The 18689-nt window shown below is 38.3% G+C and overlaps 1 protein-coding gene across 11 annotated transcripts in view; it reads left to right on the top strand.

The window, feature by feature from the left end:
* The window catches only part of celf5a (cugbp, Elav-like family member 5a), a 314625-nt gene that overhangs the window by 169320 nt on the left and 126616 nt on the right, over window positions 1-18689 (top strand). For all 11 annotated transcript variants that reach the window (XM_038299240.1, XM_038299235.1, XM_038299238.1 and 8 more), the window contains exon 3: window positions 5079-5127. In XM_038299240.1, coding sequence (XP_038155168.1) covers window positions 5079-5127 — 49 coding nt within the window. The remainder of the gene's footprint in view (window positions 1-5078; window positions 5128-18689) is intronic.

The following is an 18689-nucleotide window of genomic DNA, read 5'->3' as shown; positions in this document are numbered from 1 at the left end:
CATACTAAAAAAACAAGACATTTCTTTCTGAAAATAAAGGGGGATTTATTCGAAGGTTGTGAGCTAAGCCATTCTGAGTCCTCAGAGCAAAAAAGTTGGATCTCTTTTATGTCTACATGGTCATGGTGTTTGAGATTTAAACATAGAGCTGCGTTGCTGAAAGCAGTGTCTTGTTTTTAAAGAAAATATGTTTTTTTTTCTCCCAGCAATATATTTTATATTGTGCAATAGATGTTTTTGTCACACTTTTAATCTCTTAGGAATTAAAATGCCTTATACAGCCTTATAACAAGATGATAAAACCTTTGATTTAGTTATCAACAAAATTCTAATATTTGTTTAGCATTTCTTTCTTCATAAGTTTTACTGTTATATAAAAGCTAGCATAGATTTGCATGTATTTATCAATCTTGAATATGAGTAAAATAAACTTTTTTTTCATTAAATCTTATATGCATACAATATAAATTGGGAAAACTAATAATGAATCAGCCAGTAGACATCTAGACAGAATCAAGACGACTAGCGAAAGTTATAATATCAGACACCAAAGGAGGGTATTTTCTATTTGTTTACTTTAAATATTGACAGGTTTTTTGTCCCAGAAAAGCTCCGCTGATTGTTTCAAACTCAAGCCAGGTTGTTGTATTTCAAATTCCTCATCGGCTAAGGCTCCACTCAGACAATGCTTGATGACAAGACAAAGAAAAACATCAAAAGACTTTGGTGTTGCAGCTCTGTTTTAGAATCTATACCTTAGAAGCTATTGATTTTATCGTGGATTTTACACTTACTACTTGCTATTTCTCCATTGTCAGTCCACACAAACACCTTTTTTTGGCTCTGTCCAAATGTACGCCCTAACCCCCTAAATCAATCACTATATAAGTCCTATTTACACTGCCCTTTTGAAACCATATAGAGATCGGTCAGAGCAGATAACCAAGATAACTGTTTTGTGTATATGGCATGCCAAAGTTAACCGGACATTGCCAGACACAACCGAACCTCGCTAAACTGGCACTAGTTCATCAGTAGGGCTTGGCCCGGTTCAGTTGAGACTCAGTTCTAAGATAACAATGAGCGCATGAGCAGACCGCATCATCTCCTTACAGTCCGCCTCCGTAATCATGAATTTTAAAACCATATTAAAATACTAGCTTCCCTACTTATTTTCAGTGTTGATTCTGCCTAGCAGCGTGATAAACCTCAATGGCTGTCATTGTTTCTTTCGTCTGTAAAGCCTGATTAGACTATCATGTGTCGTATCCACTTCCCAAAGGTTGACTCTGTCAAGTAAATTCAACAAAGGCTGCCTTATTCGCCTGACTCTCCACAAACAATGAAATATCACAATTATAACCAAACTTCCCGAATGTTACATGTGCCGCCATGTTGATTTGCTTGTTTCCCTCTAAAGAGCAGTAGTACCATAGATCGTTACTAGGATGCGAGGAACCGTGGTAGTGTGATTTGTATACAGTCATAAGGAACCAAGCTCGGCACTGTTAACTGATCCAACCTCGGTCCGAGCTCGGCACAGATCGGTTTTCAGAGGGTAGTGTAAATGGGGCTGTAGAGCGGGGCTATATAATGAACTCAGTAAACTTACGGTTCAGACACATGATCACTACTTTTCGCTCCCCATTGCTCACGTAGCTCCGCCTCCGATACCTGCACCATCGTTGTTCTCTTGCCGCCACAACAAATCCCATGATGCTTTGCAAGGAGAGCTCTTACAAAGAATTCTGGGATAAATCTGCTCATCTAGTGATCATAGATGATCACTAGTTTTGAAGACATATTGTGGGAAATTTAGAGCCTGCTACTTTTTCATCCACTAGACATTCAGACACTCATCAAAAATGGTGTAACCACTCTATAGTGCACTATATAGTGATGAGGGCAGACGTTTGGACACAGCCCCACTCTCTTCTATGTTTGTCATTTACATCCTACTTCTCCCTTCTTTTACTTTCTTGACATGTGTGAAAGCGCTAGCGTGCCACCCACGGGCATGGTAAATGCAGTACAATGCCTAATACAGGTTTGTCACTTCAGGTGGGTTTAAATTTCCACCTAAGCGTTTTCCTCAATGATACGTTATTCGACTTTGTGTGGATGTATCTTTATTGACTCTATAGATGAGAGAATGCATGTCCATTTAATTTATACAGGAAATATGTTTTTTCCCTTGTGTTTAGAAGACTAAGAGCCACGAGCTGTGCCTGTTCGGAGCTGTAATGCATTGCTCTTGGGCAAATAAATAGACCATTAAGCTGGCAGACTGAACAGTAAAAGAGTTTCCTCCCCCACACAGTTGCCCCATGGAGCCACCTGAGTCCGTAATAATGTAAAGGAGCAGCAGTTTCTCTTCACAAATCCAAACTTAAACAACTTAGCAGGATTGAAGCTACTTTTATTCATTTGTCATCAAGGTCAACATCATAAAAATAACGAAATGAAAAAAAAAGGTCACAAACAATGTTCTGGCTTTTCTCCCTTATGAGGAGACTTCTTGGGCTTTTAGCAGGGATGCAGCATGTGTTGAGGTTGATGCTGTAATCTATCTGTGCATGCTGTGCAGTGGTGCACCCTGTGGCTTGGCATTAACATACTTTAAAATGACTTAGCTTGTGTTGTACAAGAGAAAGAAAGCATTTGAAGAGAGGGAGGCTCTCAGAAAAGAAGGAGCTGAAACCTCAACCCATGCAAGCATAAAACATCCTCCTCACTTTCCCACAAAGACTTATTTACAGTGGGCAAATTTATGTAATAATTTCAGCTAAGGAAGGTTACTCAGTTCCTCAAGGTGAAAATTGATACATTTAGCACTTAATGAATTGGGCCTGGCCGCTTCCTCAATACATCACCATGTTATTAAGACATTTTAAAATCCCATTATGGTGTTTCTCCTTGAACATGTCATGCTTTTATTGGATTGCCCTGTCTTTAAATCTGACCTTTTCATCCTCGTTTTAGAATTGAACAAAAAAAAAAAAAAAAGTGAAGCCTTGGAAAGATAGGTCAAGATATACATATGTGGTTAAAGAAGTAGCATCTTTGTGACTTCCTAATGGTTTTAATAGAAATGCCCTGTAATAAAACAATCCTTAAAACTAGTGCCTTTAAAAGTATTCATACTCCTTGAACTTTTCAATTTTTTTTTCATGTTAAAACCAAAACTGCAATCTGTTTTATTAGATGTTAATGCTATAGAGCAAGGGTTTCAAACTCTGGTATTCCAGATCGAATGTCCTGCAGGTTTAAGGATGCATCCCTGCTCCAACACAGCTGAATCAAATGAACGTCTCCTTACCAGTCCTTTGCCAAACTTGATGGCAGGCTGAAGAAGTAATCAGTCATTTGATCGTGCTGTGTTGGAGCAGGGATACATCTAAAATCTGCAGGACAGTAGATCTTGAGGACAAGAAATGGAAACCCCTGCTATAGAGCAACGCACGTTAAAGAAGAAGAGTGAAGTGGAATGTAAATGCCTTTTCAAATCTCTCTTTATTAAGGTACTGTTAGTTAATACTTTTTTGATCACCTTTATCTGCAATTATGGTTTGAAGTCTTGTAGGAAGCGTTTGTAGGAGCTTTCCTCACAGCTTTGAGCAACAGAACTCTTTCCACTTTGGGGCTAAAAAGATAAGTCATTTAGCCAATTTCAAGTCCATATGTTGCCCTGAGCAGTAACATTAGAGTAGATATGATATTTAGGTCTAAAAAAGACACTGTTAAAGAACTCTAAAAAATTCACAGGAAAATAAAATGAACCATAGAAAAAAAAAACATACATTCAAACTTAGCTTTATTTGTTTTACTATGAATAAACTAATTTGTGGCAAACTTGATAATGTGGCACAAGAATAGCGTTAAGTTTAAAATTCTTCTAAACATTTAATCTTTTGAAAGGCTGTGAACTGATTTTTCTTCTGGACATCACTAGACAGTTTAGTTGATTTTGTCAAATTAAAACAACTTTAAATTGTTAATGAAAATCATAAGCCAATTAGACACTTTAAAACTCATACAGCAACTACAATTTATTTATTTTTTTACTGCAGCAACAATAAAACCATAAAGATGTGCTGTATAGCAGGTTAGATTTTAGATAAACATATATAAACTTTTCTATAGGTTAAAAGAAACACTTTTGTGTTGTTGTTGTTTTTTGTATAAAAACTGATTTCGTTTACATAAATTAGAGAAAAGGGGGCTGAATATAAAATTAGGCCTTCACATAGTTTTATAGAAAACAAAAAAAAGCAAAGAGAAAAAACTAAAATGTTGTGTAGTTTGAGGTTCACAGTGTTAAAGTGCTGGCAAATGTTCTCTCTGAGAAGTAAAATGGCCAGACGCAATCTTTTAATTCTGAAACATATTTTCGATTTAGAAAAAAAGCAATCAAACTAACCCAACCAAAATAATCAAATAAACAGATATAGTAGGTATTGTTTATTCTACCTTTTCCTCCAACAAAGAGAAACAGGTATGACAAAAGTGTCACAAACAACAGTAATGAGAAAAGAAACAGGTAATATTTGTGAAGGAGGAGAGCGTGACACAAAGGCTGTGATGACAGAGGCATCTAATCCAGGTGATGCCATTCTTATCAGGGTCCAGTGGATTAGAGTGAGCCTCCTAACCAGAGAATTCTTCCCAGCCAGACACTCTCCACAGCCAAAGGGCCTGGATCAATAGGCCTGCATTGATCTCTCTCCTCCTGTGGCTGGATTCACTTCTATTAGGACTGTCTTGGCCCCTTTCTCTTAGACACACATATGTATCCCTTGAAGTTACTGATAAAAACATTTAGAATGGATAGAAGTAGCCTCCACACACACATGTCCTGCTGTATGTAAAACAGCAGAGACCTTTCTGTTTTGTCTAATCTGAACTGCAGCCATGGAGGGTACTGGTGTGTTAATATCCACAGCTGCCAAAATGTTTCAACCAGCTTTGTTTTGATGACTATAGGTTTGGATGAGAGCCCTAAAAGCCGAAGCCTGTCTGATTTTCCTCAAGTAACACCTTTGCTAACCTCTCTGTTGCTCTGTCTTTGTCCACTACAGATGACCCGCCCAATCCAGGTGAAACCTGCCGACAGTGAGAGTCGTGGAGGTAGTTGTCTTCTTTTCTTCATTTTCCATGTCTCTCTTCCTCTTTACATCCTATCTAAGCTGAAAAAAATCTCTTTTCCCTTTCCAATCTCATCGACTCTGCAGTTGTAAATGCATTACTTCCATCAAACAATATATATTTTTTTATTTTATTTATTTTTTATTTTTTGCACACCCTAAATCTCTCTATCATTCATGCTCTTCTTTAATGGCAGCAACTCAGTCCTAGACAACATTAGGCTGTGTCTGAATGTATACTAACCAGATTATATATAAATATATATAAAAACATCTTTTGAACTGGGAATAATTTGCAATAGTCTTATTCAGCTCGAATTGTAATGCTGGTAAGTGATTAGAGAATGATTTATTGAGGAGATGTCGGACAGTGATTGGCTCCCTGACTGCCCATGTCTCTCCTGCTCTTTCATACTCCAAATACATTATTATTTAAGTGTAAATGAGATCGTGATTAGGCTCTCGCCTAGAATAATTTCCACACCAGGGCCTTGTTAAAGCTCAGACTGCTTGATCTGTGAGGATACATTATAGACACAGAGAACACGGAGCAGCAGCATGTAAAGCTTGCCAAACAATCAATAAATTTTCAGAGCGTTTGCCAAGATCCTCATTACTTGGCCTTAATTCTGTCGTCTTTGATCTCTCCTGCTTTTGGATGCTTTCGTTTACTCACTGCCTATTTGCATATATGTTAATATGTTGAGGAGCTATCCTTCAAGTTAGTGGCAGAGACAATGAATCTCGCTATTCATTTTTTTTTGTGCACATCTCATGTGTCTCCCAGTACAAAAGTAAGTGCCTTTTTTGTTATTTAGAGGAGGCTGACTGTTTCCACTCTATCTCATCCCAGTTCAAATTAGAATTTTGGAAGCGAAAAACAGAGGAAGGAAAAAAAAAATGTAGAAATGATGCCAAAGGCGTGCAGCTGCTGCAGAGCACTTCTGAGGCTTTACCTAAAAAACTTTGTTTTGGGTGAATTAGAATGGCTAGCCACTTGGCGGTCGGTCAGATGTCCACAATCTTCAAAGGACAGCAAACCTCCCGGGAATGAATCGAGGAAAGGCCAGCGAAAGATCACTGTCAGCGCTTCAAGAATTTTCTTTCTTACTGTCTCTCTTTCTCTCTCTATCTCTCTCTCTCCTGGTAGCCATTTATTTGGAGTTTTAGAGGAGTAGCCATATGTGCAAAAGGGGTCTTGCGCTTTCAAGATTGATGTCCCCTATAGGTCCATTGATTTTGCCATTGTGGTGCTGTGTGTCCACATTAACAATGACACTCAACTGTCTCTTTACTTGCTTTAGAGTGGCCAGTTTTAGAGCTCCCAGGGCATGGTGGTCAGTATGGGATCCCTTACGGGCCCCAGTAGCTGGTACCGACTGCACTGAGGAGCAAATCAGTGTTGGAGTAGACCAGAGAGTTGCACATCATCCTAAATGAACAGGTCAAAGTGGCACCGTGGGGGCGATCAAACATAGACATGATTTAAAGACATTAGGAGGTGGAGATAAAAGGCTGACATACTGTACACAGCGCGCAAAGGGAGATAGTTTTAATTTGAACCAGATCACTCAGTGGCCAATTTCCTAACTGAACTTTGACCTCCTGAAACCAATTTTTACAGATTCCCTTTAATCATTAAGAACTGAAAACTTAAGTAGATATATGAAGAGTTTACAAAAAAGGTAAATGAATATTAGGTTCTGCATCTTTGATCTTTCCTGTATATTTTTCAGAAAATAAAAATGGATACCCTGACTAAGATCTCTAAAAGACTGCAAACACTTCATGTTGCATAACTGATAAAGTTAAAAGGATAAAACAGCGGAACCTACTGTACTTCGTTAAGCCTTTCTGTTATCCTCTGAAAGTTTCGCTTTCTTGCAGCCTGTATAAAGTGTAGGCATATCTTGACATGCTGTAGGAAAAAAAAAAGTTTTCTCCTTTAAATAGCTTCTTTCCCTGACTTCAAATTTAAGCACCTCACTAATACTTGAAATAGTTTACTTAATGTGCCCTCACTCAGGAACCAAAGAGTGCAGCAAAGATAGTAACTTTCAGCTTTACCAGGAAGCACTTTTTTTACACTAATTTGATTGCCATTCTTTAAATCATAAGTCCTCATTCTGCTTTTGAACTGTATGCTTGGAGTCCTTTAACAGTCACTGGCAAATATGATTTAGCCAGTCTTATGTGGGGAATGTCATTAGCTGCATTTGCATCTTTAAGCAGATGACTGTGATGTTGATGCTCTTCCATGCCCTAGTTTTGCAAGCTTTAGCTGCTTATTTGCTGTAATTCTTATCTTGGCCATTAATTATTGCAACATTTAACTGTCAAAACTGCCCAGATTACATTTTCTTATTTTTTTATATATATACTTAATCATCTGCCACTGCCAGAATCTAAACCAATAACTGCAGGACTAAAGCTCAGCATGGGGTAAAGCTGGAAGAGTGAATGCAGAAAGATATTAATTAGCCTCTCAGTACAACAGAGAGAAAGACACCAGGCACACACTCAGTCTGGCCTGTTCTCTCAGGGGCCACACCGCTAGCCCGACAGGGGGCACATATTCCTGAGCAAACTCTGGCACACCACAACACACAGTCCAACTAATTAGTCCCTTAATCTCATTATGGCAAAGGCAGTTTAGATCACCTGTGCCAGGATGCTGTACATTAGGGATGGGCCTGTTACTGGGATTTCATGCCTGCTAGACCTCCAGTCCTCCTGGAGGAACTATCAGCTGTTATTAAAACCAGACATGCCCAAATGAGATTATGGTACTACTAGTTGGGGTTACAGTGGAAACATAAATCTGTCATACAACCTGAAGAGGTGGTCAATATACACAGAGACATATGGCCCTGGTGGACACAAGGACATGTTCCTTAAATTTCTTCTTAGAATCGTGTTACTTTTGGACATATTGTGGCCAACAACAAAAATGTTAAAGAATCAACACAGGGAAATAGTCTTTCCTATTGGAATTCAATGGAAATGTACATGGTAGAGTAAATCTATCCAAACACTCCGCCAGCCCTTGCTGCAACCTAACAAAGACACACTGTGAAATGAATATTAATGGCCAATCACCTACCTAATCTAGCAGAACAGCAGCCGTTACACAATGAGCCACCAGCACGGTGAGCATCTCCGTCACTGATGACGCAGGCCATTCTAGAAAGCTGTTGGGCAGGCATTTAAAGAGACACAGCAAGAAGGCAGCAGGGACCTGTCTCCCTCATCTTCTTCTCAGAGGTCTGTGATACGATATAGATTGATTTTCCATCACACATGCCACCGATGACTGGCACTGACAGCAGCTGATATTTCATTTTTGAAGCACCAATCACCACCTCCTTAGAGAGCCCGGCGTCTTTACAGAGGATGAATCAGATTTAACCACTCTTATTTCGTCCTGAACCTGCTTTAAAAAGCCACACATACCTTAGCGGTTCTCCATTGCTACCTGCCTCCTCTGGTTTCCTTTTTTATGAGTTGATGATTTCTGTATTATCATATTTTCTCAGTTCAAGACCCATCCTGCTGACAGGCTAAATGGCTTTTCTGAGCAGTTGCTGTTCTTTGTGTTCCTTGGCTTTACTTATTTGCCAGCTTAACCCATCGTTAGGGTTTTTTAGCTCAGAGATTGTTCAGAAGGCAGAAACAAGAGCAGACTAGCTGTCAGCTGGGGCTCTGTTGGTGTTGCAGCAGGCCTGCCTGGCACAGCGAGAGGAGGCCTGGATTAGAAACAGGCTTTGGCATTTTCAAGGCAGGCCTGCTGCCCACGCACACACACCCACACAGAGAAGACAAACAGACAAACACATACAGTACATTTGGCTCTCACACACACACACACACCCCTACACACATTTGCTTCTTCGTCGTGCTAACAAACCCAGTGGGAAGTTTGATGTCCACAAGAACAGGAACATTACAGAACATGTCTAGTACAGGTTACTTAGTACTGCACTTACTGGAAACCTTGGTTAAGAGGTGAAAAAAATCTCACAATAAAATAATCTTTTCGATCAGTTATATATTCTTAAACTAATTTTTCAGTCAAATCCAATTTATAATTTCAGTACATTTATTTAATAGGGTGAAAATCTCATATGAGGATACAATTATTTCACCAGTGAAACAATTATTGCTATTCTGATGTATAACCTCCTTCTACAAATTGGGCAGAAGTTTGTTTTACCTTAGGACATTCAGAGCATCCAGATAAAGATATCTAAATCACTCCTATTATTGGTAAATGTTTTAATAATCTGGAGTTTAGCCCCCTGCTCATACATTAGTTCACCTTAGCTCATCCATTTTTATATTGTATTTAGGGACTAAGATGGCAGTCATAGCAGGTTGACGTGGGCCATCTGTTTATCAATCCTAGAGGCTTAGGATATATACATATATATACATATATATATATATACATATATATATATATATATATATATATATATATATATATATATATATATATATATATATATATATATATATATATATATATATATATATATATATATGCGATAAATAATAAGAAATAATAGCAGATGAAAGATTTACAGATTGTAAACAGCTATAGTAGAGAAGTATGTGTAAGGGATGTTGGATCTGTAGGTTGTTGTGTCTTCACGTTTAGCTTGTAAAAATGTATTGATTTGGTAATAAACTATTTCATAATCTGGTTATAAACTATATCAAATAACCTGAAGATGCACATGATAAAAACCTGTTTTTTTTACAGTTTCATTTATGTCTTAGATTCACTCACCTGCTATTGTAATGATAAAAGGCATCAGAATGAACTTAACTCACAGCTCTTCTGACCCTTATTATTCCGCCTCTGTCTGCTGAAAGCGTGGGTTTAAATGTTGATTTGTTCATTGCTGCCTTGAAATAGCTTTACTGACTTGATTTTATAAAACAAATGCCTCTTGTCTTAATGTTTGATGATCAAACAAAATGCCTCAGGTCATGTCGTGCTTCACTGTGTCCCATTACACCTATCCTGAATTTGTCTGAGTTTTATACTGGATTTTATTTTCCCATCAGTGAAGCGATCTTGCAGTTGTTATCTATTCAAACCTGTTTAACTGTGTCTGATAGTTTCGCCTCATGATTTGTGTCATCAACATTATGAAAGGCTCAGTAAGGACCGATTTCACTCATCTGTCAAAGTCTACCAGAATGTTTACTAGCTAGTTTCTGGCATTTTAGCAACATTTAGGTGTAATTCATGTTTTGTCTGCCAAATGTATGAGGAGTGGTGGTAAGAGGGCAAAGTTCAGTTTTCCTTACATCTGATCAAAGCACATGCTTCCAATTAGCATCCATGTAAATTAGACCAAAACTAAAGCTTTGCATGTCTGTAAGAGTAGGACAAAAAAAGGCACCTCAAAACTATCTGGGACTTTTTTACTGCCCTTCTTACTGTTCATGGTGGCAAGATGAAAACCTCAGTATCCCTGGTGGCTATGAGTAAAGAAATGTACCCATGTCTTATAACATATGGCAACATATCAACGTTTTCCAGGCCAAGGACCCCTAAACTGATGGCGAGATGAAGCGGGGACCCCTAATTATCTATATATTATATGAAACTGTGTTAAATCAAACTGGTCCTATAGTCACTCTATTACAGATGGAGTAATGTAACAAAAGTAATTTCGCCCTGGGATGATTAAAGTATTTCTGATTCTGATTCTGATTTCTTGATGATGGAACAGATGTTGTGAATGAAACGGTGCCCAGCTTGAAAGAGCTCCTGTGTGTCGCTGAATGTGTGCATTGATGACTGAAAAACATTTTCTCCTTCCGTTTATCTGTTTACTATAGTGTGATGAATTCATGTTAATGTATATTTCAGGACATTTCAATTAGTGGGAAAAAATTGCAGGGGGGGAAATATAAAAAAAAAGTCCAACCAACCAAAACTTTCGCAACCCCCATGCAGTACTTCTGTGGACCCCCTAGGGGTCGCGGACTCCTGTTGAAGACCTCCGACATACGGTATATACTCCAAGAAAAAAAAGGAGGAATAGATTACTGGAAATATTAGAACTTTAAAGCAACTCTGATTTCCTTTTAAATATTAAAATTAAAAACCTCTTTTAAAACTACGAATTCATTGCTTCAAAGTGCACACATATCCGCAATACGTGTTCAAGAATGAGTAGGAAGGAGTACAGGGTATTGCTATATTTTGCTTTAAATGTGTTCCATATTTTTATTTTACAGAATAATACAGAAACACTTGTTCAATACAAGTACAATTTATGTGCTCCATCTATGTTAAAAGAGGCTTTTTGAAAATCATTAGGGAGTGCGGTTTTTGCTTGCTTCGACACAATCATATACCAATAAACATGATTTGTAGATACACAAGTAAAAATATTATTTCTTAAACTTTTTGTAATTAATGCATTCCAGGTTCAGGCTTCAGAATGGAGTTTTTATGTCTTAACATGTCCTCAGCCTTAACACCACAGTCTAAAAACATGTTTCTTAGGTCATTTTAACCTTCAACACATGAGTGTGTGTGAGGATGTGGATGTTTTTTTTGTTTTTTTTGTTTGTCCTGTAAGTCTTTGTTGTCCTGTGTAGAATGAATACCTATTCAGGTTGTATGAATGGTTACTGAAGATAGGCACACTCTGCAGTAACCCTCCAAGGAACAGCAGATTTAGGCAATAGATAGATTTTAGGGGTTTCCACGATTATAAAACATATTGAAGTTACCTTTAAGAAATGTACCTCATTTAAAAGCTGCGTTGTTGTTGTTTTTTTGTTTTATTTTTTTAAGCAAGAGTATGATACTGCTATGAAGAAAGTATTTATTTTGGAGCTTGTTTACACATCTATAGGAGGTGTTTCAATAAATTTGGCCAGAACAAAATATTTCCAGGCAGACACAGACAGGATTCACATTTTTTAAATGGATTTAGCCAGTTTTTATTTGTACTGAATTGCAGGCCTAGCAGCAGTGCTGTACTTGAGTGTGCCAAATGAAAATGGACAGGTTTGCTCCAGATCACTGAGATGTGACAAAACAAAGAAGCAGAACTTCAGCAAGAGATGAAACTCTTTGATTGAGTGAGCAGAGTTACAACCATTGTTCCTGTTGTGTGCTCGGTTTTATTATAAACTTATGAAATCACAAAGCATAGTCTATGTTTAAAACATTAGCAGTGCTTTTTTTTTTTTCTTTGAAAAAGGCAAGCTTTTTGTGTCAGGGCGGCTCTGTAATGAACCAAGCAGGAAGGCCTGTAAGCTCCACTGATCCCCTTTAGAGAAGTCAGGAGGAATGAAACGAGAGTTAGTTAGAGTAAGAGGAATGTGCAGAGGAAAGGTGAATGGCAAGAGTAAAGAGGTTAGAGGAGGGAATTTCTTTAGAGGAGATAGAGAGAGAGCGATAGAACAAGTGCAAAATAAACAGAGAAAAGTGTGGCTAAACTACTGGGAGGGAGGGGTGTATATCTTCTCTCTTTGGAGAGGAGAGAAGTATAGATTACTGGCCACAATGTGCTTGGCTGGGCATAAATGGAGAGATCTTGAAATAGTAGGGAGTTTGTTCAGAGGTGGTGGGGATCACGGTGAACTAATCCAATGCTGAGGCCAGCTCTGGGTCCCACATTCAGAGCTTTGGCGCTTTGTTGAAATCCCATATAGTGCAGCTCTTAAACAAACAATACAGATACACAGGCCTTCCCTCACCAAGAGTTCAGACAGCTAACTCCACAGAGCCGACCCGGGGTGTTCAGGTCACTCCGCCTGCAAACATTTACCCTCACATCAGCATGAAGTAGCATCTTTAAAGAGGAGGGGTTAGGGGAATTAGGTTTTATGGATGAGAGACACGGAGGAAGAGATGATGAAATAATTTCTTTAGGGATGCGCTTTGCTCCTTTGGGTCAAATTGTGCTGAGCCTGTAGCAGTTATGCAGAGTCAGTGGAAGAAGTGGATCACAACATTTCAGTAATACGCAGGGTAGGTGGAGATCAATTAGCCTTATCTAGCAAACAGCTAATGATAATACACGACTAAACATGCTGACAAGGCAAAAAACAAGAACAGAGTTCAGACTAATGATGTAATGAGTTTAGCTAGGTGGAAATCTACGTACCTGGTTTCTAAAAGTCCTTTTCTTTTTATCGTTATAAGCAAAATCTCCACAGTAACTTCTGTGCACTAAACTGCAGCAGCCAACAGTTTGAAAAAAAGGTCTAAAATCCAATATCTTACCTAAACCGAAACTGTAAAACATTATGCTTTACAGACTTCACAGCCACTTTATATCACTAGAGTTTCTATGCTCAAGAAGTTTGATAAGTTGTAAAACAATACAAGGGCAAAAAGAAGATGTTGGGAATATAAGTGGTGCCTCACATTTCTTATTTGATTAAATACTTTTGGCAGTAAAGTTTGAGTTTACTTTAAAAGAAGTTGGGAAATTCTGACATAAACTTCAGATGCAGTTTTGACTAAGATGTGCCGAAGCGAACCATCTCCATCTGCAGCCGGAAAAAAAATCCCTCAGCAATACTTGTTTGATCGAATCGCACTCTGTCAATCAAACAAAGAAAATATGTGTGTGTTTGCATTTGTGTGTTGAGCTTATTGCCATCAAAGTGAAGAGGTAGCACTAGTTTATTCCATAAGCTAGGGTTTTCTAAATCCTTCTGGACTTGAAATTACACTGAAATCCCAGAGCAGCAAGAATGTTGTTCATTAACAGCGTCGCCTAAAACAAAATCATTCATCCATCATCTCTACCTGCTTTGTCTTCACAGGCTGTGGAGGGGGCTCTCGCCTCTCTCAAGTGGTCAAGGGCTAAAAGGCTGGGTACACTTTGGACAGCTCCATTACAGGACCACACACTCACACCTCAGGGCAATTTAGATTGGCCAATTAATCTAACATGTAGATCTTTTGACTGTGTGAGGGAAAAAAACTGCAGAAAAAACAAAAACTCATTAGAATAACACAGAAAGAATATGAAAATGTGAAATTGTCAGGTTTCTGGTCCACAGAGTTTCTTACATCTCTTACCTTTATTTTTAACATGTTTGCAGCAGTCATCCTAAGTAATAATGCCTTTTTTCTTAACTCCAAGGCCGTGTTGCCCGTGGTGATTGGCTGTTAAAGGTGTTTAAGTTATTTCCTCTCTGTATTCATTTAAAAAATACATGCATATATTCAGCTGAACACTGTTTTTTTTCTTGAATAGCATTTAAAGAAGTACGCACACACACTATTTTCCCGCTCAGTCCCCTCACTCGTTGCAGTACTCTCGTGGCGTAGGCGGATCAGCAAAGGTTATTGTTGAACACAGAAAGGAAAGGTCAGAAATCATGTTTAGTTTTCCTCGGGCTGCGAAGTAATTCCAGCCAGCAGATTGTGTTCAGACAAGCAAGCAGGCAGGGCAGGCCAGTGGTGGAGATCATGCAGAAGGAAGCGAGGCGGGGATGGGGACAAGGTTATCCAGTCAGCCGCTGCCTCTCAGCCCCTTTGCTGTCACCCTTAATAACACCCTCTCCCTTATCACCGCAACAATCACCTTGAGAAACAAACTTGTCTTCTTTGAAAGAGGGATGGAGATGAGGAAGAGGTGGCCTTTTGTATGTATCTGCTATGTCACTCTGATAGTGACTGCAGCTCTAAGGAGGAAAGAATGACTACAGGTCAGTTTTTTTGGAATTGTAAGTTATCATGCAACCTCTTTTCTCTCTTCCCCTTTGTGTCTTCTTACTAATAATTTGAAGCATAATTTAGTGTTAGATGAGCAGGGATTATTTAGGAGTCTACTGTAAATGGCAGAAGCAGGCATGAAATACAGATGTGGTTTGTGTGGTATTCCCATTTAAAAGAACAATACCATGACCATGATGAAAGGTGATTGAGAGACTGAGGATTTTTGCCATTAGTTAAAGCTATAGTGTAGGATTTTCACGAATTTTTGAAAAGACCCGCCCTCCCCACTTAAAAAAAAAGCACATGCACAACCCTGTACCAACTTCTGATAGATGGAACGCCTATTAAACACGCGCAAGACCATGCAAGAGCCCATTTCTTCTCGTGCACGCTCTGTTTATAAGTTGCTGTTTCCATCGCTCATACAAGCTTAATTTCTAAAAGAAGATTTTCACTATGTGAGATTCACCACTGGTAAGTGAAAATGAGAATGAGCACGTAGGACGGCCTTACGTAAACATATCACCAGAATGATAGACAATTAGGAGGACCATTTATTTTGATGATCCAATTGGAATAAGAACATCTTCCACTATACCTTTAAACTAGGGTCTTGTAAAAAAAAAAAAAAAAAAGTGTTTCAAGATCTTACAGAGGGGTTTGACTAGAAACGTAATCTAACTCCTTGCATGGGGTTTTAGTTAAAGAACTTTGCTAGATTTACTGGTATATTTATCAAGGATATAAATCAAGCCAGATTACACATACTCTATGCAGACATTGATAAGGGAAATTTTGGATGTGCCTCAAAGATATAAAAAAAAAAAAAGTAAGATGGAGGTTAAGGCAGAACAGATACAATCAGCATCAATGGACTGATGTTGTCCATATCCTGGAAATGACCACACATTTTCATGGACTGCAAAAGAGAAGTTTCACAGGATAGGCCAACATGGAGCCAGTCTTAAAACCCTTAAGGTATAATTCCAGAGTCTCAACTCTGTCTCAGTTATTACATTTAACAATTCTTTTTTTCAGCTTTTGTTTAAATGTCATTGATAGCATAGTTAATTCTGTTTTCCATACTAGTTATTGTGATATATTGTTTTAAGTTGTGTGTATCAGACTAGTACAAGTCTCTGTTCACATAAAAGGGCAGTTATTGAATGTATGGTGGCATCGGCCACCCTCTATAGTGTAATTTGGTGGGGCAGCAGTGTATCTACAGCAGAGATGAAGATGCTGTAGATAAACTCCTCTGTCAATGTGTTCTAGACACGTTCACGTAGGTAAAATCCCCACCCATTGCATTAAACTGATTTGCCAGTATATTCAGGATATTTGCCAAGACTTTAATCTCCTCAATGCTATATTAAGTTGTTGCTTTAAAATGCCCTCATAATTTTTTGTTTTTCTAAGAAGCAGTAATATTAGTGTACAAACCATTGAAAATGTCTCTAAAAACTCTCTTTGCATTCTTCTATGTAGCAATTTAATTATTTTAGAATTATTAACATACCTAAAAGCTAGGTGTTTATTTAGCTTGTATGGATATTTGTATTTATTTGCATGTAAACATGGTAATTTCAGACCAGACGTAGAGTGGAACATTTTTTAACAGTTGTATGCAGTGGCTGAGGTAAATTTTTTTGGTCAGCTGCCACCGTGGCAGGTGGATTTACCAGCCAAAATATTATTACGCCTCAAATAAAGGTGAGCGACTCAGAAAATGCTTTAGAGTTGTTCTTTAGGGCGTGCAGCTGGCGCAGCGGTAAGCGCGCACGACCCATGTATGGAGGCCTTAGTCCTCCCCGTGTTTGAATCCGACCTGTGGTCTTTTGCTGCATGTGTCTCCCGCTCTCTAATACCCCCTTTCCTGTCAGCCTACTGTCTAAAAAACGAGCCATTAGTGCCAAAAAAAACTCAAAAAAAAAAAAAAGTTCTTGAACTAGTACAGGATACACATTAAAGTGCTGTCAGGTCATTGACTAACTTAATAACATTTATGTCTATACCTACATAATGACAAGTGTTTCTAAACCAGTCTGACCAGCATCTAGAATAGAAAATGACAAATACAAACAGTCAATTATCTAACTGATGGTCTTATTTATTTAGTTAACACCCAACAGCAAATCTACTTAACTGTATAGTTGTTTATTTGTCCTTGCTTGAATCCAGGTTCAGCTATTTTTATTTTAGTTTTTATCATTTTACATGACATTGATATAAAAATTGTATTTTAACTTTGTACATATCATTTATTTTCATTTACATATACAATCACAATATTTTGATTGAATAACGTTTAGCTAAATAACAATAAAAACAATCATTACAGTAATAACAATAAAAACCATAATTGACAGCCAACCATCATCTCAGAGGTGAGGGGGACATATTTTCCTGAGTGATTTATCAGTCTCTCACATTTAATTTCACCTATCCTGTGAAATATCTGTGAAAACTGTTTCCTAATACCTGACTGCTTTCTCCCTGTAATAGATGTTCTCAGGGAGTTAATCTCTCCTTACTTGTAAAGACTCTACATCATTTTCCCTGCTTCTGGCCTGTGATGCTCACACCCAGTTCTGCTCAGCATCCCGTCTGTGTCGAACTCCGACGTTAGCATGCGTATTCTTATGGTGCGTTCAAAGACTGCTCGGTAATAGAAGCAAGCCGTATTTTGTTTAAAAACTAATTGAATAAGAGAGCTGGGCTTTCTTAAAAAACAATCTGTTGCATAATTTGTCGACAACAAACAACACTCAGTGTTGTGTATTGTCTTTTTGGCTACAGACCAACATAGCAGGTAGATTGACACCCACCAATCACTAAGGTTACCTGCATTTGACGTTTGGGCAGGTGCCAATTTCATGCCCTGGTTGGATATCTTTGTTTCCAATATTTACAGGAAATTGATTAGGACAAAAATAATTTAAATAAAATATTTTTAACAACATGCGACTGATTTTAGCTTTGAAAATTAACGGAATGATTAAGGCTATGACCTAGAATTTGTTTAAAATTTTAGGGACTTTTCTATGTCTTAAAAACTAGACAGATTTGCTCATGATCTTCTAGGAATGTTTTCATTTTACTGACCTTCTCATTTCCATTTATTTATCTAAAGGAGCCCGAAGGCTTCAGGATAAAAGCTGTTTGTCAAAGCTCACAATTATCCCCCTGTGTGTGTGTCTGTGGGTTGTGAACTGTAAAGTACTGTTGAAGTCCTTGGGCTTTTAAAAGTTAATATGCTTGAGGTGTTGTTACAGTAATTTGACAAGTTATTGATAAGAGCTTTTTCTTAACTCCGAAAAATTTTTTATTTAGAAAAAAATATTTTTTTTTGTTATGTGAATATGGTCTTGTTATGTGAATACAGCCTTGGCAGTAAAGGCCAAGCTAATACCTTAGGCTCATAAGCTATTGCGTAGGTTTGTATGTGTGCGCAACTAATGCACACTCTTTTCAGACTAAGTGCTCTGTGATTGCAGTAAAGCTGAAGGGGAAAGGCGAGAGCTCTGATTGGAGGACAGATTCTTTGCAACCTTTGCCAAATCACTGCAATCACTCGTTTGCTTCTTCTTTTGCTTTAATGACACCACTTCAAGAGGAACGGGGCTCATCAAGCAACCCACACACAAGCTCTGGCACATACACTCTCTCCAACTCGCATGCAGCGAGGTCAGGCTTGGCAGATCGGGCGGGGCACCCCAGGCCACTGAACGGGGAGAGAAGGTCCACCAGCAGATGGGAAGAGATGAACAAAAACTGAAGCACATTTGCACATGAAAATGTGTAGATGCTCAAATAAATGTTACCCATCAATA

The sequence above is a fragment of the Cyprinodon tularosa genome, unplaced genomic scaffold (genome assembly GCF_016077235.1).
Source record: "Cyprinodon tularosa strain WSP-4 unplaced genomic scaffold, ASM1607723v1 ctg420, whole genome shotgun sequence".
NCBI classification, from domain to species: domain Eukaryota; kingdom Metazoa; phylum Chordata; class Actinopteri; order Cyprinodontiformes; family Cyprinodontidae; genus Cyprinodon; species Cyprinodon tularosa.
This window is presented reverse-complemented; position numbering and strand designations above follow the sequence as displayed.